Consider the following 23,695-nt stretch of genomic DNA (forward strand, 5'->3'; position numbering starts at 1 on the left):
TGTTCCTTTATACACACACACAAATACGAATCCTAGATTTGGCCCAGTTGCTGACAGACTGAGCACACAGGCAGTCTTTACTTGGTTTGTACTAGGCCATTGAATGGTGCAAAATATAAACCTCAAAAGCTCTTTCTCTCTTTCAGTAATGATATTGCCTCACCAAAATATACCCTTTTTAGAAATTTGTAACTTTACACAACCCACAGCCTTTGAAAAATAAAGGTAGGCTATAAATATGGGAGGATCTGCAAACAAAGGCTGTAAATCCTTTGTATACTTCCTTGGGTGTAAACCCAACCGAACTCATGCAATGTCTCTCGCTGCATGGTAGAGAAAGGTGGTTTTTTAAAAAACACACGAAACCTAAGACCTTTGAGGGGCTGGAGAGAAATGTCATCAAGTGATGTGTACGAAAATAACCACGCAAACACAGAGAAGTAAGAGACAACTGCAAGGAAAGTTCTTTTTACTAAGAACACAAAAGCAACCACGACAGATTTATTAGCCAGCTACATAAAGGTAGCTTTTCACTAGCGAATGTGTCTGAGGTTTATGTAGCGTTCGTTCCATTCTTGGCAGTGACTTTCTTGCTATGTGCTTCGCATAACTTATTATGAAATACACTTTGAGTTCCAGGAGTAATTCGTCGCGACAAGCTCTCTGCTTGCTAAGCTGCGATTTCACCGTGATCCTAGAGCTAGGCACCTTTCTGCCCTTCTCTTTCCAAACGTCTATGTGCTTTTCCCGGTCTTCTGCAGCCGGCTGGCACTTGGCTGCCGAGGTACTCGTTGGCTGGATCCTTCCCGGCTGCTGTGATCCGACAGGGTTTGGGGCCCGGCTGCTGCAGAACCGGTTCTGGTTCTCCCTGGAAGGGCAAGGCAAACACCAAAGTTCAGGGCTTTGTTAGGAACAAACTGCAAGCTAGTGTTGCTCAAATGTAAATAAACCACAATCTAAATTTCACTCAGGTGATGATGCAGCCTCCAGTTCAGTATGAGCTGCAATCTAACCGGAACTTAGAAGAGCAGCTACACCAAGCTACACTCAAACAGGAGGTCAGTTCAATTTCACGGAAATCTGTGATACGCTACGGGCTTGTTTACTTGATTAACTCTTATTTAGGGTCCTTATCCTGATTTGGAGCAGCCAAACCAAACTGTTGTGGCTGCAATCCTGAGAACAGTTTCCTGGGAGTAAGCCCCACCGAATAGAATGGGTCGTTATTTCAAACTAGACCCGCTTGGGATTTCTCCCGACAAGGCACAATTAAAGCCCGGATCTTTCATTCATTTCAACTCATAGAGCAATCGACTAAAACTTTAACAACAAGCTCAAATTTGCCTTCCCACTGTTAAGTGGGACTGAAAGAGACTTCTGCATATATGTGCCAGATCTCCCCTCACCAAGTAATATTTTGGAAACAAACACGCATTAAAGATGATTTTCCCCCCATGAAGTTCACCTCCAAAGCTGGTAAACATTTTGCATTTCAGGACACAAATACATAGGACTCCCGAGAATGACAGACTACTGGTTCAACATGAACACGGTTATCTTTTTAATCTAGACCTATTAATTCATCATAGACCATGTCCGATATTCCAGATTCTCAAATTAAGAAAATATTAAAGATAGCTTCCCTTCCAAACAATTCTGCTAAATTGTGCATTCTCATGCTTCAAAAGCTCTCCCCTTCTGTTACATTTAATAAAGATGTAATCGTTGACTTGCAAACATAAATGTCCTCAAGAAGGTACAGAGGTTGAAAGTATGCAAATGTATTCTTATTACTGATTTGTTTTTTTAAAAAGCTTTAACCTACTGATAACCTAGAATTGGCGAGTGCATCCATGAGAGCAGCATTTCGTCTTAGCCACCGTTACAGGGAATCCTCACGCTTCTCAGGCCAATCCTGGCTCCCGAGTAGGCTGGGAAGTGTAGGACCAGGAGCAAGACACCTTTGCCGTCTCCACTCCCTGCCAGCTTCATAACTTTGCTCACACTTCCACTCATTGAGATGTAATGGAAGTGCTTCAGCTGCCTGAAAGATCCTTATTTTTTGATAGTCTGTCTTCACTGGTGTTATTTTAGTCCTCCGTTAATCTATTCCAGTTTTTTAAAAATGTTAAGTGGCAAACCTTGTTAATGCTTATTTCTATTGTGCGTTGAGTCACTCAGAAACACCAGACCGAACCTGCAGGGCTTCCCTAGTCTGAGTGCTGAAGTTTCTTTGTTTATTATGACTTCATGTATTCCCAGTCACTGCTCCTCCCAGTTGAACCTGCCTTTCTCTGGCTCCATGGATTATAAGGAACACCTCCCCATCCATTTCTAACCCCCCACGCTTTCCCAGAATGCTATCCTTCTCCATGCATCCCACAACCACAGAAAGCTGGCAGTCCTCCAATGAAACCCTCATGGTGCCAAGACCTTACCAAAATGGGTAATGTCTCCCAAATTGAAAAGGTTGGTAGTTGCAGGCAATTTGACATTTGAACTTAATTAGAGGCAAATAGGTCCCTCCCCCAAATGTAATTATTATGAGGTAATGCTATTCAATTTAGTTGTGGGGTGGTCTAATTTACACTGACCTATGCTAATGGCCCAGCGTGGCTCCAACTATTAGGCCAATTAAATTTAAAGCTTTATTTTTCTGGCCTCTGTACCACTGGGCCCTGCTGGACTGCCAGGCCCCAGTAAAGGGTAGAAGAAGACGAAGAAGAAGAGTTGGTTTTTATATGCCGACTTTTCCTACCACTAGAATTAAAATGGCTTACAATCACCTTCCCTTCCCCTCCCCACAACAGACATCCTGTGAGGTAGGTGGGCTCAGAGAGCTCTAAGAGCCGTGACAAACCCAAGGTCACCCAGCTGGCTTCATGTGTAGGAGTGGGGAAACCAACCTGGTTCACCAGATGAGTGTTCACTGCTCATGTGGAGGAGTGGAGAATCAAACCCAGTTCTCCAGATCAGAGTCCACCGCTCTGCACCACCGCTCTTAACCACTAGAGAGCCAGTGTGGTGTAGTGGTTAAGAGCAGTGGTTTGGAGCGGTGGACTCTGATCCGGAGAACCGGGTTTGATTCCCCACTCCTCCACATGAGTGGCGGAGGCTAATCTGATGAATTGGATTTGTTTCCCCACTCCTACACATGAAGCCAGCTGGGTGACCTTGGGCTAGTCACAGCTCTCTCAGCCCCACCTACCTCCCAGGGTGTCTGTTGTGGGGAGGGGACGGGAAGGTGATTGTAAGCCGGTTTGAGTCTCCCTCAAGTGGTAGAGAAAATCGGCATATAAAAACCAACTCTTCTTCTATTACTACTACTACACCACGCTGGCTCCCATGTGGGGGCCCTGAATGCAGGTCTGTTGCATTGCTGTTTTTGGTGGTCAAAAGGGACTCTCCCCTCCTTCCTTTTTCACCAGCAGGAAAAAAATGTTTAGATCCAACCCAATGACAGTCTAAAGAGAGTGAGGTCACAGCTGGGAATAAAGTAATTTTTTAATGTGCAGTCTTCACAGACACGCAACTTTAAATGCACACACTCCCACAAACCTCTGGTGAAGGATTTACTCTTAGGAATGTCTCATTCAAGTATCACAAAAGAACAAAAAAAAAGAACGTTTTGCTCCAGAGTGTTAAAACCCTGAGAACTGGGGACGTGAAATCAGCACCTTGATACAAGCCCATTAGGCAGCATGAACATTACATAGCCAAAAGCATGTTTAATGCTACAAAACACATTTATACAGTCAGCAGCACAACTCGCTACAAATAGCTCAGAAAAAGAACATGGCTGGAAGGTTTCCAGAAAGGGTGTTGAAATCCAATGCCGTGCCTTTATCTGCGTGTTATGGCACTCCTGGACGGACTCTCTTTGTTACTGTCCGTTACAATGAAACGGATAATACTTTATCCCAGGTAAAACAGCAGGATTAGCTAACTTATGGTGACCCTGTAGGGTTTTCAAGGCAAGAGACGTTCGGAGATGGTTTGCCACTGCCTGCCTCCGCATCACGCCCCTGGTATTCCTTGGAGGTCTCCCACCCAAATACTGGCCAGGGTCAGGGGCTGAGTGTATGACTGGCCCAAGGTCACCCAGAAAGCTTCCCACCCAGCAAGCGCGAGTGGGGATTCGAACCTGGGTTTCCCAGATCGTACTCCGACACCTTAACCACTGCACCATTAGCAACTCGGCAATTTCTTGCGTCCTGCTTCCCATTTGATGCTACAGCCCTTGGGGAAGATGTTACTGTCATTCTCGAAGGTATCAGAGGACTAATCCTTTTGACCCTTCCAAAATGACAGGGAATATTTACCTATCACTCTCGCACTGCAGACCTGCCAAGATGATGTGTCTACAGATGTTAAGAAAATACAGCATGTTCCATGACGCCATGATCCAGCTGTACCACACCAATCAGTAATGTTAAAATGCTTCCTGGTTTCATTTTTTAAAGAGATCATTTGTAAATTATAAATACATTTTGAATGGACACTGCTCTGTTTCTACTGGATTTAAACCGCAATGCTAAGCACGCTTTAGATTTATTTTATTTTATTAGATTTATACCCCGCTCTCCATCCTGACCAAGGCTGGGCTCATAGCGGCTAAAAACAATCCAACACATACTATATAAAGAATCAATTCAATACCGCCAAAAAATAAAATTTGAATAAAATTTAGCAATAAGACTAATAAAACCAATTGGCACTTATTATTTTTCAAGGCAACAGATGTTCAGAGGTGGTCTGCCATTGCCTGCCTCTGTGTAGCCACCCTGAATTTCCTTGGCGATCTCCCATCCAAATACTAGCAAGGGCCAACCCTGCTTAGCTCCTGAGATCTGGGAGATCAGGTTAGCCTGGTCACTTAAGAAGAAGAGCTGGTTTTTATATGCCGACTTTCTCTGCCACTTAAGGGAGAATCAAACTGGCTTACAATCACCTTCCCTTCCCCTCCCCACAACAGACACCCTGTGAGGTAGGTGAGGCTGAGAGAGAATGACTTGCCCAAGGTCACCCTGCTGGCTTCGTGTGTAGGAGTGGGGAAACCAACCCAGTTCACCAGATTAGCCTCTGCCGCTCATGTGGAGAAGTGGGGAATCAAACCCGGTTCTCCAGATCAGACTCCACCACTCCAAACCACCGTTCTTAACCACTACACCACGCTGTCTTAACTCTGTAGCAAATCCTGCTGAAATCAATAGTACCGGTAGTTACTGTCCAGTAAAGCATGTTTGGATCTGAATGCAAGAGAACCTCAGTTTTTTTTAAAGGGAGGAATTTCTTTCTATCACCATCATAGAAAGACTGCATTGAACCCCAGTAGAGAACTAACACACACAACCTGCAAAAGGAGAGAACAGGCAGCAAGAAAACTGGAAAGAGCCAGGGGGACCTTGAGAGAGAGGCGAGCAAGCCGCAGCGGGACTGTAGACCCCAGCCTTAGTGACTCTTATTCTCGGAGGTCGAAGGGCAGAGGAAAGTGAGAGAGGTGCAGGGATTTTACTGGTCTTGGCAGAGACAAATGGGGGCTCTAATTCAAAGAGAGATAGAAACAAATTAGAAAAACACCACACGGAGAGAAAGAGACAGAGAAACAAAGTAGTGAATGCTCTAACGCACCCCTCCCTCCCAGAGAAGGAAAATAAATTTTTATACATGGAATGGTCATGTTACGGAGTCATGATCTCTTTGCTTGCACAGTTCATGAAATCCTAAATGGAGATATTTTTAATTAGAAGCTCAACAGAATAAGCAGGCTGAGGGGGTTAGGGGCAGAGAAGCAGGCAACTGTTTACCAAATTTATTTTGATCTCTTGAATGGGTTTCGGACCCTTGTGCAATTCCACATGTAATGCACCACATGACCTTCGTTCCAGGTAAGCACGATCACGTTATCTCTGTGAAACACACCACACAAAATATTAACGACAGCGGCATCATCGGTAAGTTGAACAGCTTTTGCCTGTTCTACTTCAAAGGGCACAGGAGTGAGAAAGAAGAGAGTCTGCAGCTTCAAGGGCAAAGGCAAAATTGGGCCTTTGTCCTGTGGCAAACTCAGCTGTCACTCCCATGGGTACTGTGTGGGAGGAGCTATTACAGCGACACTCCCTCGCTTTTAATGCTTTTATTGGCATTCTGCGGTCTAGGATCCAGCGCCTCTTTGTAAAAGCCCCAGTGAACCTTAGCTAGGAAAGGAATAGAAATGAACTTATTCCAACTGCTCTAAAAAACTACATGCTTCAGGGTAAGGGCTTGAGTGTGAACGGATAAGTGATTGCTAGGCTTTATAGCTTCAACACAAGGCATTTAAACATGTACAGTAAGATGACACAGGTTGTTTATGCATGGGTATTTTCACTCATGTTCACCCTCTGTCTCAGTTGTTCATTGGAGTTATGCATGAGTTTTCCATCCATTAGAGATGACCTCGCTGCCAGCCCTCACAAATTTCGGGACTTCCCATCCCTCTGTTAACCCGATTCTTTCCTCTCATCGGAGCTCAGCCCACTTGAAATCCCCATGCATAAGGCAAAGCGCGGGATACAGAAGCTTGGCTTCTCTCACAGCAAGCAGACAGCCAATTACAAAGCAGCATGACAAGGGGTGGGTATTCAAATACTTCCTGCTTCCAGTTCTTTCTGAGCAGAAGGCTTTTAAAAATGAGGCTTGGGTTTCTGCCCACCTCCTTTCAAATAGCTCCGTTTTTTGTTTTTGTTCTTAAAATGCTTTTTAATGCGGCAGTTGGGTTTCGGGGGGCGCGGCTTTTATCTCACTACAGCCAATTACAAAGCAGCATTTCAAGGGGCAGGGATTCAAATACTTCCTGTTTTGAGCTTGGAGACTGCTGGTGCATAGACTCCCAAGTGTGGGTCCAGTGAGCAACGAACCTCAGGTAAAACGCCCATGCATAAATGACCACAGGCAGCCGTTTCCCCAGGCTATTTTAGCCTTTATTTTGGCTACTGTCTATGGCAGGGGTCTGCAACCAGTCAAAGAGCCAAACTAATTCAGAGCAAGAGAGCAACAAAGAGCCGATATAAGAATGCCCCTGTGGATAACTGAAACTGCACAACTTAACATTCCTGGAAATTGACATGTTGATTAACAATCTATAAAGTTACCCCAGCTCAAACACTTGATGCGGTGACTCCTTGATTAGGAAGTGGAGCACACAAAATCTCACAATAAGTAATAAATATGCACAGGAGCACCCTACGTAACTGTTTTAGTGCGCTGGGATAAATCTGTCCGTGGAATGCACTTGCATCTCTGGCAGCTGCTCACCTCTTTCATTTCCCTTTCTGTAAAGCATCTCTAACAAGCATCTCTAAGAAGCCCATTTCTGTAAAGCATCTCTAAGAAGCCCATAAAAACCTTTGCCTGCCATTTTCTTCCTATACTTTCTCCTCCCAAAATTTCATTATCTTTTTAGAAGAGACATATTTGGTTCCGCACTGAGCCACAATGGGTTCTAGAGTCATGGGTCGCAAGCCCCTCATCTATGGCATCGAGCCCAACGGAAGACAGTTTGAAGCCATGCACCACCTCTGTCTCTAAACTGTGAATCTATCCTACCCAATAATAGTTTATTCAGTTGCTTCACGGCATCTCTGTCCTCCCTTAATAATGAAAAAGGCTTTCTCTCATCCGAAGAGAGCTTAACACTCCAAGCCTCCTTCTATTTGTGTCTGCTTATATGCCACCTTTCTTCCAATGAGCTGTACGTGGGGTTCCCATAAATATGATGACCAGATCCGGCAAGACCTGCTTTAGCTTCAGCAAGGCTGCTGCACCGTGAGTCTTCAAACCATGGCCTGGGCCTAACTACTATCACATCACTGCCAGGAAAAGAGGGCATAAAGAGCTGAAGAAGGAGGAGGAGAAGGAAAAGAAGTAGGGGGAGAAGGAGGACGAGAAGGAGAGGTTTTTATATGTCGACTTCCTCTACCTTTTTCAGGAGAATCAAACCAGCTTACAATTTCCTTCCCTTCCCCTCCCCACAACGGTCACCATGTGAGGTAGGTGAGGCTGAGAGAATTCAGAGAGAACCCAGCTGGCTTCAAGTGGAGGAGTGGGGAATTGAATCCGGTTCTCCAGATTAGAGTCCACTGCTCTTAACCATGACACCACGCTGGCTCTCACAGCCAGCCATGTTTTTATATTTAACAGATGGAGCTGGTGTAGCACAGTGGCCAAGAACTGGCATCTGGGAGGTTTAAATCTTCCCTCTGCCATAGATTAAATAGGTGGCTCTAGGCAAGTCATCCTATCACAGCCTCTGCCCTCCCCCTGTAATAATACTGGCCTCACTTAGAGAGCAGTTGGAAGGACAATGGGGTATGATGCGGCTTTGAACACAGACTGCATTATATAAAATGATTATTAATATCAATGTCAAAGTGGCTGCTTCTGCGTGAGAAATGCAAACTGCAGCAGGCATGGAGTGAGAAGAAGCAATAGGGGGTACTGGAATTAATAATAATAAATAAATAATTTTATTTATACCCTGCCCTCCTCCAGTGAGCCGGGCTCAGGGCAGCTAACATTATGTAGGTACACCATAGTATGATACAAAAATTAAAACAAATCTAAAACCACAACTAACTAATAAGTCCTATACCGACGGCACCCAAACGACTCCACCTTAGGGAGGGTGTTATGGGAAGGTGGCTGTGCATCAATGCCTCTTTTTGATGCCCCTCAATCTGTGGGGGGGGGGGAGAAAGGATGTAGATGGACAGACACTGGGGTAGGGCAACACTATGAGCTCCTTCCCCCATCCCATGGAGCTCCAAATATGCTTGCGGTGGAGAACGCAGCGAATAGGGTTGTTTGGAATCGGTGGTAGTAATCATGGGATTCCTTTGAAATGTGGTGTTGGAGAGTGTTACGGATACCGTGGACTGACAAAAAAACAAATCAGTGGGTTCTAAATCAAATCAAGCCTGAACTGACCCTGGAAGCTAAAATGACTAAACGGAGGCTGTCATAATTTGGTCACATTATGAGAAGAGTCACTGGAGAAGACAGTCATGCTAGGGAAAGTTGAGGGCAGCAGGAAAAGAGGAAAACCCAACAAGAGATGGACGGACTCTATAAAGGAAGCCACGGCACTCAATTTGCAAGATCTGAGCAAGGCTGTCAAAGATAGGACATTTTGGAGGACATTGATTCATAGGGTCGCCATGAGTCGGAAGCGACTTGACGGCACTTAACACACACACAATTATGGGAGGGGGAAATTGGGAGCAGGAGGGTTCAGCTCTTCTGTTGTCACCACCATTTCTCCATTCCAAAAAAGTGCTTCTTCCTAACAGAGGTAGCTACTGGGGGGTTGTTACACAGATCTGCGTAGTGTACAAGTCTTACGAGGAAAGGCTGAAGGAGCTGGGTTTGTTTAGCCTGAAGAGGAGAAGACTGAGAGGTGTAGGGGTCACTGGGGTGTGTGGGGAGGGAGGGAGTTGTGAATTTCCAGCATTGTGCAGGGGGTTGGACTAGATGACCCTGGTGGTCCCTTCCAAATGATTCTACAGGTCGGCCCACGTTTCAGATGTTTTCTACAGAATGCAGCGACTGGCCTGGGGCGACTTCTTGTCTTCTCTTCCACACCATCAGAAAGTACGCTGCCGCTGCAACTGCCTCCCAGATCTTTTAGCCTATTTCTACTACATAAAGTAAGCAAGTAAAGGAGGAAACAGGCCAAGCTCCTTGCGGGGGAAGGGAGACGTCAAGGGAAGCAAAGGCCTGCCCCAAAGCTGGGCCTCAGGGCCTGTGCCAGGGAGAGAGCAGAAACGCCGGGGCGCAGAGAGAACCAGAGGTTGCCCCAAAGCAAGAAGGCCCTACAAGAGTCGGCTTGCCCACAAGGCCCTCCGCGCATGCGCACAGGCCTTCTGGGTCCCCCTGGCTCCAGAGAGGCTCCGCCTCCGCGGGGCGGGGCACCACTGACCTCGGGCCGGCTCCGGAGCGCCCTCGGCGGCGAGTCTCTGCCCGGCGCACATGGATCGCAGCATCTGGAAAACCGCCGTGGGCGCCACGTTCATCCGCAGAAGGTCCAGCAGGATCCTGAAGGGAAAGGGAAGGAGAGGGGAAAAAACACAAAAACGCTGCGTCGTCACCATGGCAACCGCTGTCTCGGCCCGCACCCGCCCGTCCCTTCCGCCCCTCACTTGAACACTTCCGGGTCGATGTTGGTTCCCGCCGCCTGCGCCAGCTCAAACAACTCCGCCTCTTCTGCGGTGAGGAGTTTCCGACGAGAGCGGGAGCCACCGGCCGCGCTAGCTTTTACCGGGCCGGTGGGCTCCAAGGAAGGCCCCGACATGCCGCCTGCAAGGGCCAAAGCGCAGGCGCGCTTCCTGCGCTCCTTGCCGCTTTCCTCCGCTGCTGCGGGGCGTCGGGCGCTGACGTTGTTCCGTTCCCGCGTGGAATTGTGGGAATTGTAGTTTCTCAGACGCCCAGTGCTTTAGTCAGTAGGGCGTTAGGACTTCAACTCCCAGTGCCCCTCTGGCCAATGCAAACCACGCCGGTTTGCCGCTGTTTAGATGCATGTTTTCCCTATCCATATTCACAACGCTCAACAAATAAGCCCCGATGCATAGTTTTGAGAATTGGGATGGGAAAAAAGGATCTAGAGAACGGCAGATCCAAGGCAAAGCCTCTCATGCATAAATATCCAAAGAAACAATTAGCGTAGGGTTGCCAACCTCCAGGGACTAGCTGGAGATCTCCCGCTATTTCAGTGCTTCCCAACCTTTTTTTGACCAGGGACCACTAGGACTTTTTTGTTCAGTGCAGGGACCCCAAGGTTCAAAATAAAAATTCAAAGAATTTGAAAATAAACTTTAATCATAACTGTTAGTTAAACATTAAGCTTAGAATAATATTTGAATATAGATATTTTATAATAGAGAACTTTTAATTGAAAATGTTAATTTATTATGGGTTTATAACTTTGTTTTGCGGACCTTAATTTAGTTCTCGCGGACCCCTGGGGGTCCATGGACCCCTGGTTGGGAACCAGTGCACTATTTCAACTGATCTCCAGCAGATAGAGATCAGTCCACCTGGAGAAAATGGCCGCTTTGGCAATTGGACTCTATGGCATTGAGGTCCCTCCCCAAACCCCGCCCTTCTCAGGTTCCACCCCCAAAATCTCCCACTGGTGGCGAAGAGGGACCTGGCAACCCTAAATTAGCAGTGACACTGTATGGGCATTTTTAGACGCTTAGGTCAGTCTTATAATATAATCCAGCGCTGCTGTACTTTTAGAGGGAGGACTGAAACAGTTTATTATACAATAACCCTACAGTGTAGGCTAGTCTTCAACAGACCCAAGGATGCAGTACACTCCTATCTGGTATGGTTGTCCTTTTCCACTGAGCGAGCAGCTTTGAGAGGGACGCACATGGAGTGGTCAGGGAGCCTAGCCAGCCAGATAAGCCGAATCAACCCTGGTGATCAATGGTGTGACAGATGTTGCAGCCAGATTGCCCTCATATCATGCCATCTTCAATTTTGTACGGGCAATTTCCAAATCTACCCCACTCAGCAAGGAATTGCCCTTGTGGGAAGAGCTGTATTGAAATGATTGCGCATATGCTCTTCCATTGCTCCTATTATGAAATTCGATCAAAATTTTTAACACCTATCTTGGTAAATAAGACTGGGTTATCTGATCCGGTAAGGGTATCTTTTCTTCAGAATAATTGCTCTTCCATTGTAACTGAGAAAGTGGACAAATTCTTTCAGAGTGCCATATCACGCGAAGTGTCCAGATCACATGAAGTGATGGTATCGCTTTTATCTGCTCTGGTTAGACCTCATTTAGAGTACTGTGTTGAGTTTTGGGCACTGCAATTTAAGAAACATGTATACAAGCTGGAACATGTCCAGAGGAGGGCAACAAAGATGGTGAGGGGTCTGGAGACCAAATCCTATGAGGAAAGGTTGAAGGAGCTGGGTATGTTTAGCCTGAAAAGAAGACTGAGAGGGGAAATGATAACCATCTTCAAGTACTTTCCTGCACAATGCAGGAAATTCACAACTACCTCCTCGCTCCACACCCCCAGTGACCCCTACTCCATGCCCAGAAGATGGCCAAGATTCCCTCCCTCTCATCATCTGCTTAAGGTCATAGAATCAGCATTGCTGACAGATGGCCATCTAAGCTATGCTTAAAAATCTCCAGGGAAGGAGAGCTGACTACCTCCCGAGGAAGCCTGTTCCACTGAGGAACTGCGCTAATAGTTAGAAAATTCTTCCTGTTGCCTAGAGCGCCTTCCTGAACTATCCTGTTCAGTGTAGCCCTGTTACCTTTATAAAAAATCTCTTATGAACAACCCCATTTTACATATTTTGCAGAATGACAAGGAAGTGGGAGCTGTCCTGACCTCTTCGTGCAAGCCTCGCCACAAGACTAGCTGTCATGAGCGAAACAATACCCGTCTTCTTCAGCCAGGCACTCGGATTGAGGATGTTCTGCTGTGTTGTTGGCTGGTTTATTTTTGTCTTGTTTTAGGAAATGTCTATGTCATGTCTCAGGAGAACATGCTTGAGGCAGTTTGCAAAATAAAACATAAAAACAAAATCTGTTAACAGTTTATTTAAAAAAAACAACAACCAGGCAGAGCATTCCAATGACATAAACTAAACATTGGGCAACTTAAAAGGAATCTCATATAATAGGCTAAAAAGCAAGTCCATAAAACCAATGTTAAAAGATCAACCCTTTCATTAAAAGCCTGAATAAAAAAGAAATGTTTTGGCATGGTGTCTAAAAGGGCCAGATAAGTGCCAGGCAAGCTTCACAGAGGGCATTCCGCAGGTGCCACCATTGAAAAAGCCCTATCTCTGGTTGCCACTCCATTGCCAGCTCTAGGTTGGGAGCCTGAAGAGGGCAGGATTTGGGGAGGGGAGGGACTTCAATGGGGCATAATGTCATAAAGCCAACCTTCCAAAGCAGCCATTTTCTCCAGGTGAACTGATCTCTGTCTCCTGGAATGTGAAGACGATGTCTTCAATGGGGGTGACGTCACATTCCGACGTATACTAGGCAGTCTGTGTTTATGAGGTGGTTTGTCATTGCCTTCCCTAGTCATTGCACTGTACCCCCAGCAAGCTGGGTAAAGCCAGCTTGCTTACCGACCTCAGAAGGATGGAAGGCTGAGTTGACCTCGAGCTGGCTACCAGAAATTGACTTCGGTCGGGATTGAACTCAGGTTGTGAGCAGAGTTTTTGACTGCAGTACTGCAGCTTACCACTCGCTACAGGGCTCTCATCTCAGAATTAGAAGTCTTAAATGGTGGGGAAGGAGATGCTGTTTCCAAAGATGCTGCCCAGGATAGTGTCCAGATCACATGAAGTGATGGTATCGCTTTACTCTGCTCTGGTTAGACCTCACCGAGAGTATTGTGCTCAGTTTTGGGCCCCGCAATTTAAGAAGGATGTAGACAAGCTGGAAAGTGTCCAGAGGAGGACAACAAAGATGGTTTGGGGTCTGGAGACCAAATCCTATGAGGAAAGGTTGAAGGAGCTGGGTATGTATAGCCTGAAGAGGAGAAGACTGAGAGGGGACATGATAACCATCTTCAAGTACTTGAAGGGCTGTCATATAGAGGAGGGTGCCGAGTTGTTTTCTGTTGTCCCAGAAGGTCAGACCAGAACTAACGGGTTGAAATTAAATCAGAAGAATTTCCATCTAGACATTAGGAATAATTTTCTAACCGTTAGAGCGGTTCCTCAGTGGAATAGGCTTCCTCGGGAGGTGGTGAGCTCTCCTTCCCTGGAGGTTTTTAAGCAGAGGCTAGATGGCCATCTGTCAGCAATGCTGATTCTATGAACTTGGGCAGTTCATGGGAGGGGGGCATCTTGGCCATCTTCTGGGCACTGGGTGTGTGTGGGGGAGGTAGGTGTGAGTTTTGTGCATTGTGCAGGGGGTTGGCCTAGATGACCTGGTGGTCCCTTCCAACTCTATGATTCTATGATAACAATTTGGTGGAACTGAAACTTGCATACATTTCAGCTTCTTTCCCAGAGGAAGAACCAACACAACCGATTCCTCTATCCTGTTTTCTAGAAGGGCTGCAGTACCAGAGACCCATGTCCAAGCCACAAGGGGGCACCTGAGAGCTCTCACTTCCCAGGTGCAAAGGAAATACTTCTCAGCGGGGCGAGCAATGAGCCAGTGTTGTTCATAGACGGGCTCTCCTATTTTTAAAAAAATATTTATATTATTTCTTTGCCACCTCTCCAACAAAACTGCTTGCAACAGATTCAAAAACATTGTAAAACAGTACCTTCAAAATTCAATTAAATGAACTTCACAAAATGCCTCCCAAGAACAGTGTTGCTGAATCAGATTAATAATCCAGCAACTTGTTTCACACAGCGGCCAACCAGGTGCACCTAGAAAGCCTCGAAGCAGGAAACAGAAGCCAGAATCCTTCCGCGCTGTGGCCCCCTCCAGCCACAGGTAGAGTTACCAGGTCCCCCCTGGCCACAGGTGAGGGATGGGGGCGGGTAGGGTTGCCAGATCCAGGCTGGGAAAGTCCTGGAGATTTGGGGATGGAGCCTGGGGAGGACAGGGTACAATGCCATAGAGTCAATTCTCCAAAGCATCCATTTTCTCCAGGGGAACTGATCTCTGTAGTCTGGAGATGAGCTGTAATTCTGCGGGATCTTCAGGTCCCACCTGGAGGCTGCCATCCCTAGCCACACGTATTCAGAGGGTTACTGCCCCTGACATTGGAGGTTCCATTTAGTCCATGTGATTTAATAACCATCAATAGTCTGATCCTCCATGAATTTGTCTAATCCCCCTTTAAAGCCAATTTATTTACGTTTGTAATTTAAAGATACTCTGTTGGATCCAAGGCCATAGATTTACTTTTTTTTCAAATGTTCCTGTCTTTTGGCAGCCCATCTTTCCTCTCGTGTTGTTTCTGGGGTCCCCTTCCCTCTGGGTCCCCTATGAGTAGCATTTCAGGCTACGGTGGGAGGGTGGAGATGAGGAAGCTTTTTAGAATATTACTGTTCCACTTGTTACTTTTCTTGACTCTTTGGGAACGGGGCAGGTTAAAATTAAGCTTGAGTCAGCAGCGTGATGTGGTAGCTAAAAAGGCAAATTTAATCTTGGGCTGCATCAACAAGTATAGTGTCCAGATCACACGAAGTGATGGTATCGTTTTACTCTGCTCTGGTTAGACAACACCTAGAGTACTGTGTTCAGTTTTGGGCCCCGCAATTTAAGAATGATGTAGACAAGCTGGAACGTGTCCAGAGGAGGACAACAAAGATGGTGAGGGGTCTGGAGACCAAGTCCTATGAGGAAAGGTTGAAGGAGCTGGGTATGTTTTGCCTGAAGAGGAGAAGACTGAGAGGGAATATGATAACCATCTTCAAGTACTTGAAGGGCTGTCATATAGAGGAGGGTGACGAGTTGTCTTCTGTTGCCCCAGAAGATCGGACCAGAACCAATGGGTTGAAATTAAATAAAAAGAGTTTTCCTATAGACATTAGGAAGAATTTTCTAACAGTTAGAGCGGTTCCTCAGTGGAACAGACTTCCTCGGGAGGTAAATGGTCCTTCCCTGGAGGTTTTTAAGCAGAGGCTAGATAGCCATCTGTCAGCAATGTTGATTCTATGACCTTAGGCATATAGAGGAGGGTGCTGAGTTGTTTTCTGTTGCCCAGAAGGTCGGAAGAGAACCAATGGGTTGAAATTAAATCAGAAGAATTTCCATCTAGACATTAGGAATAATTTTCTAACCGTTAGAGCGCTTCCTCGGTGGAACAGGCTTCCTTGGGAGGTGGCAAGCTCTCCTTCCCTGGAGGTTTTTAAGCAGAGGCTAGATGGCCATCTGTCAGCAATGCTGATTCTATGACCTTAGGCAGATGATGAGAGGGAGGGCATCTTGGCCATCTTCTGAGCATGGAGTAGAGGTCACTGGGGGTGTGGAGGGGGAAAGGTAGTTGTGAATTTCCTGCATTGTGCAGGGGGTTGGACTAGATGACCCTGGTGGTCCCTTCCAACTCTATGATTCTGTTCTCTGATTCTATGTAAAACAGTTGGATAGAAGAATCTTCAAAACAATCTTTTTTTTGAAAGCGAGTTTGATTTTTACTAGTCAGATTTATATACCCAAAGTGTCTGTGGTGTTGTCCTTAACACCACTTAGCCAACTGAGTTCTACCCCATTCTCCGGGCATCTTTTGAACCTAGCACTTACATAGCACTCGGCCTTGGCCACGGCACCTGGACTTAACCACAAAATTCCACTCTCAGGCCATGCCTGACATGGAATAAGAGTGTGCTTACCTGACTGAAAGTGAGAAGAAAAGTTTCTTTATCCTTGGTGTGTAGAGAGACATGGAGAGCCCTGCGTCTATGTCTCCGTTGTGGTTGCTCATGCCAATGGAAATGAATTGATAGTAATGCTCACAGCCAAGTGATGGGGAAGTGAGAGATTCTGAATATGCATATTCATTCCATCATCCATGGAAAGTATAGAAACTGACTATCCCACCCCCACTGGATCTGACTTTTCTTGCCCTGTTCTTTTTCTTATATGCAAAAGCCTACAGTAGTACCTTTTATCAAAAAGCATCATTAAATACAATCGTGGATTTCTGCCAAATCTCTTTAAATTACAAAAATCAAAACGCAGGTTGTCAATTCACTAGGTAAAGTTCCAAAATGAACATATGCTTACCAAACAATTTCAACAAATTCAGATTATGGATAAGGCAAACAAATTCAAGTTACAAGTTAATATTCAAAATACAGTTATCCGACAATTTCAGGTTGTAAATTCAACAGGTAGTGTTCAAATATACACGTTCAGGTTATCAGTTCTACAAATAATATTTCAAACAAATGCAGGTTATAAATTCCACAGGTGGTGTTCAATATTACATAAGCATGTCTACGTTGTCAGTCTTATAGATATTCAAGACAAGTTCCCGGATATATACTTGTTTCGTGAAGTGACAATACCAATACAGCAATATCACATAAACTTAATAAAAACTGAGTAGGTGGTCCTTTAATGTTTCTGTTAGGATTAAAGAGCATTAACTGAAGAAGTCATTTTACGAAATAAGCATAGAACATTAACTGAAGAAGTCATTTAACGAAACAAGTATATACCCAGGAACGTGTTTTGAATATTATCTATAAGACTAACTACCTAGACATATGTTCATTTTGGAACTTTACCTGGTGAATTGACAACCTGTATTTTGATTTTTGTAATGTAAATAGATGTGCTAGAAATCCACAACTGCATTCCTCAGCATGCATTCAACACTACCTGTTGGATTTAATGATACTTTTTGATTGCTCGATGGTATGCCAATAAAGGTATTGAAATTGAAATTGAAATTGATGATACTTTTTGATAAGAGATACTACTGTAGGCTTTTGCATATTTGATATTTTTAGTACCTTTATTCTCCCTTGGGTTTACTGTTCCTTTTTTTAGCAGCACTATTTGTGTGTGTGTGTTCTGTGTTGGCATATACTATCTTTAGGCTGTATAACAAGAAGCCAAATCTCTGAAACCAGCTTTTTTAAATCAAGGAATTTTTTTGGGCAGAGAGTGGTCTAAATGAATGGAAGAAGTTGCTTTATCATTGCTGCATTGTTGACAGCCAGTATCTTGGGGATCAGTTCTCTAAGTGCCTTTACTCAAAAAATGAATTGGAATATCTCAAATATCAGCCGCCACCATCACCCACAGGGAGGGAAATTTCAGATTAGTCATAAAAGTCCCCCACCTCTGTCTACATATAATGCTTTAAAATGATCTCTTGGTGACATTTGATGGTCCTTGAGACTTCAGAGGTTTTTGGAGCTTCCGTGGAGACTTTTCTCCTTTTTCTTTCGTTCTTTTTGGAGCTTTTCCATCGAAAAAGGCAGTTGTATGGAAGAGCAATTGGAGATGGAGGAGGCTGCCAAGCTCCGGGGAGGGCCTGCAGAGGGCGGGAACAGAAAGGAAACCAGGCGATTCACACTGCAGCTTGGATCCATGATTGCGCAGTGGATGGTCTTGCTGGCCTGCGTGATCGGCATCGGTTTGTGTTACCTGAAGGTAAGTCCATGCAAGAAACCTCGTGGTGCTGTGTCTCACCTTGGTGGGGCCATGGCTCAGTGGTAGAGCAGTGGTTTGGCTTGCGGAAAGTCCCAGGTTCAGTCCCCGGCATCTCCAGCTAAAGAATCTGGCAGTAGGTGATATTTGTCTGAGACCCTGGCAAGCTGATGCAACTCAGAGTAGACAGTATTGACTTGTATAGACCAATAGGCAGCTTAAATAAGGGTCCATGGCTCAGTGGCAGGGCATCTGCTTTGCATGCAGAAGGACCCGGGTTCAATCCCTGGCATCTCCAGTTTTAAAAGGATCAGGTAGTCAGTTACATGAAAAACCTTTGTGTGGGACCCTGGAGCGCTGGTGACCTTAACTGAAAAAGATCTGACTTGGTATAAGGGAGCTTCATGTATTCAAAGTTTACACAGATCTTAGGTTTTACCTTGCAGAAATCTGTATTTTGTATAAGGAACATGATACCTAAAATTGCCAGCTGTCCAGGGGAAAAGAATCTTTCCCCTTTAAAACAGGTTTAATGTGTACAAATAGGCCCTTGCAACTTTTCATGCCACAAAGATAAATGTTATTTACTTCATTTATACCCCAATGGCCTCTATTGATCTTCCCTGTGAGGTAGGTGAGGCTGAGAATGTGAGATTGGCTCAAGGTCACTCAGTAAGCTTCCGTGGCAGAGTGAAGATTCGAACCAGGGTCTTCCAGATCCTAGCCCGACACTCTAACCACTACACCACATTGGCTGTCATCTGGTACTTGCTGGAGATAAAACTTTTATTAAAGAGACAGCTACAGAGACCAGGACAACCTTACTGATACCCTGCTACTGAAAAGCAACCTCCCTGAAATATTACTGATAAGTCCGGGATCAAAACGGCCAGAAATGATTCCTATATGTACATGATCATATGCATGCTGGGGAGCACCATATCTAAACTGTAGGCATTTGTGGGTTATGCTGCAGGCACATCCGCCCTCACCTTTCTAGAAATGATTATACACATGACAGATACTTGAGATCATCTTCTAGCACACAAGCTGGGGGGAAAATAAACATGCCATATTCGTGCCTGGTATCTCTGGGCTCCCAGTGTCACAGGGCTTATTGACCAGTTAGCAATGATGCCGAGAAAACTTCAAAGCCTGGAAAGATACAAGAGAAGGAGGGAAAAAACCCCACACACCTGACAGCCTGCTCCCAAAAGCCAGTTTGTCTTTCTGAGATGAACATCTGGGACAATCCCTTTTTAAACAGAAGCATAATTTTACGACTGTGCAACTAGTTCCAGGAAAGATGGTGGTCCCTGGCCCCAAATGTGTCCGGCTGTCCTCGAACGGACAGGGCCTTCTCTATTCTGGCCCCTGTCTGGTGGAATAGTCGCTCTAATGAGACCAGGGCCTTGCAGGATCTTAAGGAAATCCGCAGGCCTGCAAGACAGAGCTATTACACCAGTAGGGTTGCCAACCTCCAGGTACTAGCTGGAGATCTCCTGCTCTTACAACTGTTCTCCAGCCGATAGAGATCAGTTCACCTGGAGAAAATGGCCACTTTGGCCATTAGACACTATGGCATTTATTTATTTATTTATTTATTTATTTATTTATTTATTTATTTATTTATTTATTTATTTATTTATTTATTTATTTATTACATTTCTACCCTGCTCTCCCCAACCTGAAGGTCGGGCTCAGAGCGGCTTACACAGTCTAAATCATAATAAAACAATAACCCCTTAAAATAGTTTAAAATACAATTTAAAATAGCCCAATAATGAAGTCCCTCCCCTCCCCAAACCCCACCCTCAAGCTTTGCCCCCAAAACCTCCCACCTGTGGTAGGGTTGCCAGGTCTTCGCCACCGGTGGGAGGTTTTTGGGGTGGAGCCTGAGGAGGGCGGGGTTTGGGGAGGGGAGGGACTTCCATGCCATAGAGTCCAATTGCCAGAGCAGCCATTTCCCCAGGTGAACTGATCTCTATCGGCTGGAGATCAGTTGTAATAGCAGATCTCCAGCTAGTACCTGGAGATTGGCAACCCTACGCCTGTGGTGAAGAGGGACCTGGCAACCCTATCCACCAGGCCTGTGGTTGAGGACAGCTACGGGTTTCCATCAAATGAGGGCCTCCCCCCCACCATCTCAATTTGTTTTGTGGTTATTACTAAAGTTATGGGGGGACCTGACTGTTGCAGGCCCTACTACAGCATTTCTGCTGCGATTGGAGCTCCATCTGATATATTTCGTGTCGATATATTAGTGTTGGCATTTTTTTTATGAATGTTTGATGTTATTGGAGCCGTTTTTGGGGTTTTTCATGATATTTTAAAAATGTATTTATATGATTGTGCTGTGAGCTGCCCTGAGCCCGGCTTTGGCGGGGAGGGTGGGATATAAGATTAAACAAACAAATAAATGATTGGAATCCCCACCACAGCCCTTCTTATTTTTATTGTCTGTAGGGGCTCCATATGGGCCCATTGCAATACCTGGGCAAAGGAGATGGTTCTTGGCACGGTGCATTGCCCTGCACAAACTCTTTGGTTGCATGTGAGCCGCCCTGATCTGTAAAATCCACGAGGAATGTGCACATAGCAGTTAGCCTGAACTGGGTCTGTTCATTCCAACATTAATAGAGCCATGGCTAGATGGTCTTACCTTCACCCAGCAACCCCCCCCCCCCCATGGCTGTGTGTGTGTAAAATGCCGTCAAGTTGCAGCCAACTTACGGCGACCACTCATGTGGTGTTCTAGGCAAAAGATTAACAGAGGTGGTTTGTGGTTGTTTGCCTCTGCACAGGGACCCTGGACTTCCTTGGTGGTCTCCCATCCAAGTATTAACTGGGGCCAACCCTGCTTAGCTTCCAAGATCTGAGGGCTAGCCAGGGGTAGCCTGGGCCATCCAGGTCGGACCCCCATGGCTATAATGCCCCATATATGGTAGTTGTTGATTTTAAATAACAGAAAGAGACGCAGACTGGAATGCATGATTCCTCTCAAACCCAGTAGTTGTTATCGATTCCCTTTAACAGTGATCCCCTTATCTTTAACCTCCAACTGGTAGTTGGAGGTTTGCCCTTAGTTCTACAACAAGGCGCAGAGACAGCTGGATGTTTTTATACCCAAACACCGATTGTTGCGATGTATTTTTTTCTATAAAGGGGCACATGCAAGGTGTCGCAATAAGTGGTACATATATAAGGGGCACCCTGCGTGATTGTTTTAATGGGCGAGTGTAAATCTGTGCATGGTTTGCACATTGATTACTAGCACCTCAATCATTTCTCTTTCTGTAAAGCAGAAGCTATTTAGTCCCATAAGACTCTTTCCTCTAAAGATTCTCGTTATCCTAGCCATTCCCTAAATTCTAGTTATTCTACATCCCGCCTACCCCTCCAATAAACCTTAGCTTAAAGATTTCGTTTTCTTTTTGTAAAGAGTTACATTTGGCTCCCTCCGGAGCTATATCTCTGGAGCCATAGACTGAAGACCCCTGTTTTATTTGCTTTTCATATTTAAAATTGAACACATGAAGCTGCCTTATACTGAATCACACCCTTGGTCCATCAAAGTCAGTATTGTCTACTTGGGCCGGCAGCGGCTCTCCAGGGTCTTAGGCGGAGGTCTTTCACATCACCTACTTGCCTAGTCATTTAACTAGAAATGCCAGGGATTGAACCTGGGACCTTCTGCATGCCAAGCGGATGCTCTACCACTGAGCCACAGCCCCTCCTAAACACATTAACACATGAAGCTGTCTTACACTGAATCAGACCCTTGGTCCATCAAGTCAGTATTGTCTACTCAGACTGGCAGCGGCTCTCCAGGGTCTCAGGCAGGGGTCTTTCACCTCACCTACCTGCCTAGTCCCTTTAACTGGAGATGCCAGGGATTGAACCTGGGACCTTCTGCATGCGAAGCAGATGCTCTGCCACTGAGCCACAGTTCAGCCATGCCTTTTCCTGAGAGATTTTATCTGTAGATCCAGAAATATAATAGGGATGGAGAATTGGGGCATGCAGTAGATTAAACTGAAAGCCATTTCCTTGCTGTGACAGCTGGAAACAGAAGACAAAGGAGCTGTAAGACCCACATCCAGTGAAAGCAAAGAAGCCTCTGTAAGTACCGCTGAGCAGCAGGGACTTTCGCAAATATGGAGATGTTACATTAAAGTTGTAAGGGGATATTATGGGTAATTGGGGAAGAAATTAGACCAAGGTGTGGACTCTCCTTAGCAACAATAGGAGGAGAAAAATGATCAAATCCCCTATTTTTCTATATGTTGCTACCAGGAGTGGTCTTAGCATGAACCAACCCTTTTTTGGGAGTGGGTGGATCAGGCACTGCACATTTTCACTGCTGAGGCATAAGCATTCCGGGAATTTCTTTGGGGAAAAATGCCCCTGTGCACAGTTCGTTAAGAATTCAACTGCAAATACTGTGCATCTAGAGAGCAGCAAATCCAACTCAAATAACCGATGCATAAAACGCCATATTGTACAGCTTTGCAGATTGGAGGACCGGGAGATTTTTGGAGGACTGGGAGATTGTCAATCACTCCGTGTATCCAGAGCAAGCAGGGTTCAAGAAAGGGCTAGGGACTATTGACCATTAAAGGTAAAGGTAAAGGTCCCCTGTGCAAGCACCGGGTCATTCCTGACCCATGGGGAGACGTCACATCTCGACGTTTTCTAGGCAGACTTTGTTTTGCGGGGTGGTTTGCCAGTGCCTTCCCCAGTCATCTTCCCTTTACCCCCAGCAAGCTGGGTACTCATTTGACCGACCTCGGAAGGATGGAAGGCTGAGTCAACCTTGAGCCGGCTACCTGAAACTGACTTCTGTCAGGATCGAACTCAGGTCGTGAGCAGAGCTTTTGACTGCAGTACTGCAGCTTAACACTCTGCGCCACGGGGCTCCTAATTGACCATTAGTTGATCCTTTATCAGCTGACCCAACTGAGTATTAAGGGTCCCACTGAGTCCACAGTTGCTATAATTGTAGATTTAACTGCTGCTGTCTTTGACTCAGTCAATTGGAATCAACCGTGGGTGTAATTAGCAGGCACAAACCATAGACAAATGGTTATCGTTCCTGTTACGGGAATTTCATTCTGATCTTTTTGCTAGAATGATGATGGGTCCCTAACCGAGAAGATTCCGACTACTCAGGGAGTTAAACACGGAAGTGTTTTGGCCCTTCTGCTTTTTAATTCATATTTAAATGATATTGTTCCAAGTCTATCCAGCCCTGTATTCTTCTTCCCACCATCCCTGGATGGTCGGAAGGTATCCATCCTCTTATACGTGGCTAATATGGGGTTGATGTCCTTAACTTGTATTGGCTTAAGAAGGATGTTGCACAAACTGGGTAATTTCTGTAAGGGCGAGGCTTTACATTTTGCCAAGACCAAGGTAATGATCTTTGGAAGGAGACCTCAAAGACTTAAGTGGTCAATGGTCGTTCATGCATGTGAGTTTTACCTGAGGTTCGTTGCTCGCTGCACCCACACTTTCCTGTTGGGAATCTATGCACCAGCAGACTCCAACCTCAAATCAAGTCCCCGCCCCTTTAAATACTGCTTTGTAATTGGCTTACTT

General features: G+C 45.6%; 1 protein-coding gene and 1 non-coding gene across 2 annotated transcripts; both read right to left on the reverse strand.

Annotated features, from left to right (window-relative positions):
- Window positions 1-684: 684 nt before the first annotated feature.
- On the reverse strand, window positions 685-10,330 carry LOC130473844 (mitotic-spindle organizing protein 2B-like). The gene is made up of 4 exons (XM_056845455.1): window positions 10,179-10,330; window positions 9,959-10,074; window positions 5,354-5,542; window positions 685-868 (listed from the first exon to the last, which is right to left on the reverse strand). Exons 1-4 carry the CDS (start codon window positions 10,328-10,330, stop codon window positions 735-737), a joined length of 591 nt encoding a protein of 196 aa, XP_056701433.1. The 3' UTR covers window positions 685-734.
- An 11,645-nt stretch (window positions 10,331-21,975) lies between these two features.
- On the reverse strand, window positions 21,976-22,046 carry TRNAA-CGC (transfer RNA alanine (anticodon CGC)). The gene has a single exon. It is a non-coding gene; the product is annotated as a tRNA-Ala (tRNA).
- Window positions 22,047-23,695: the final 1,649 nt, after the last annotated feature.

Source organism: Euleptes europaea, chromosome 2 (genome assembly GCF_029931775.1).
Source record: "Euleptes europaea isolate rEulEur1 chromosome 2, rEulEur1.hap1, whole genome shotgun sequence".
Taxonomy (NCBI): domain Eukaryota; kingdom Metazoa; phylum Chordata; class Lepidosauria; order Squamata; family Sphaerodactylidae; genus Euleptes; species Euleptes europaea.

Bases quoted from the DNA above. Each gene is read 5' to 3' on its own strand.
- LOC130473844 (XM_056845455.1), bottom strand. From the start codon at position 10,330: ATGTCGGGGCCTTCCTTGGAGCCCACCGGCCCGGTAAAAGCTAGCGCG. The intron at 10,075-10,178 runs GTGAGGGGCGGA...CTTTCCCTTCAG, and splicing joins ATCGACCCGGAAGTGTTCAA to GATCCTGCTGGACCTTCTGC. The intron at 869-5,353 runs GTTGTGTGTGTT...TTGCCCTTCCAG, and splicing joins CCTGTTCTCTCCTTTTGCAG to GGAGAACCAGAACCGGTTCT.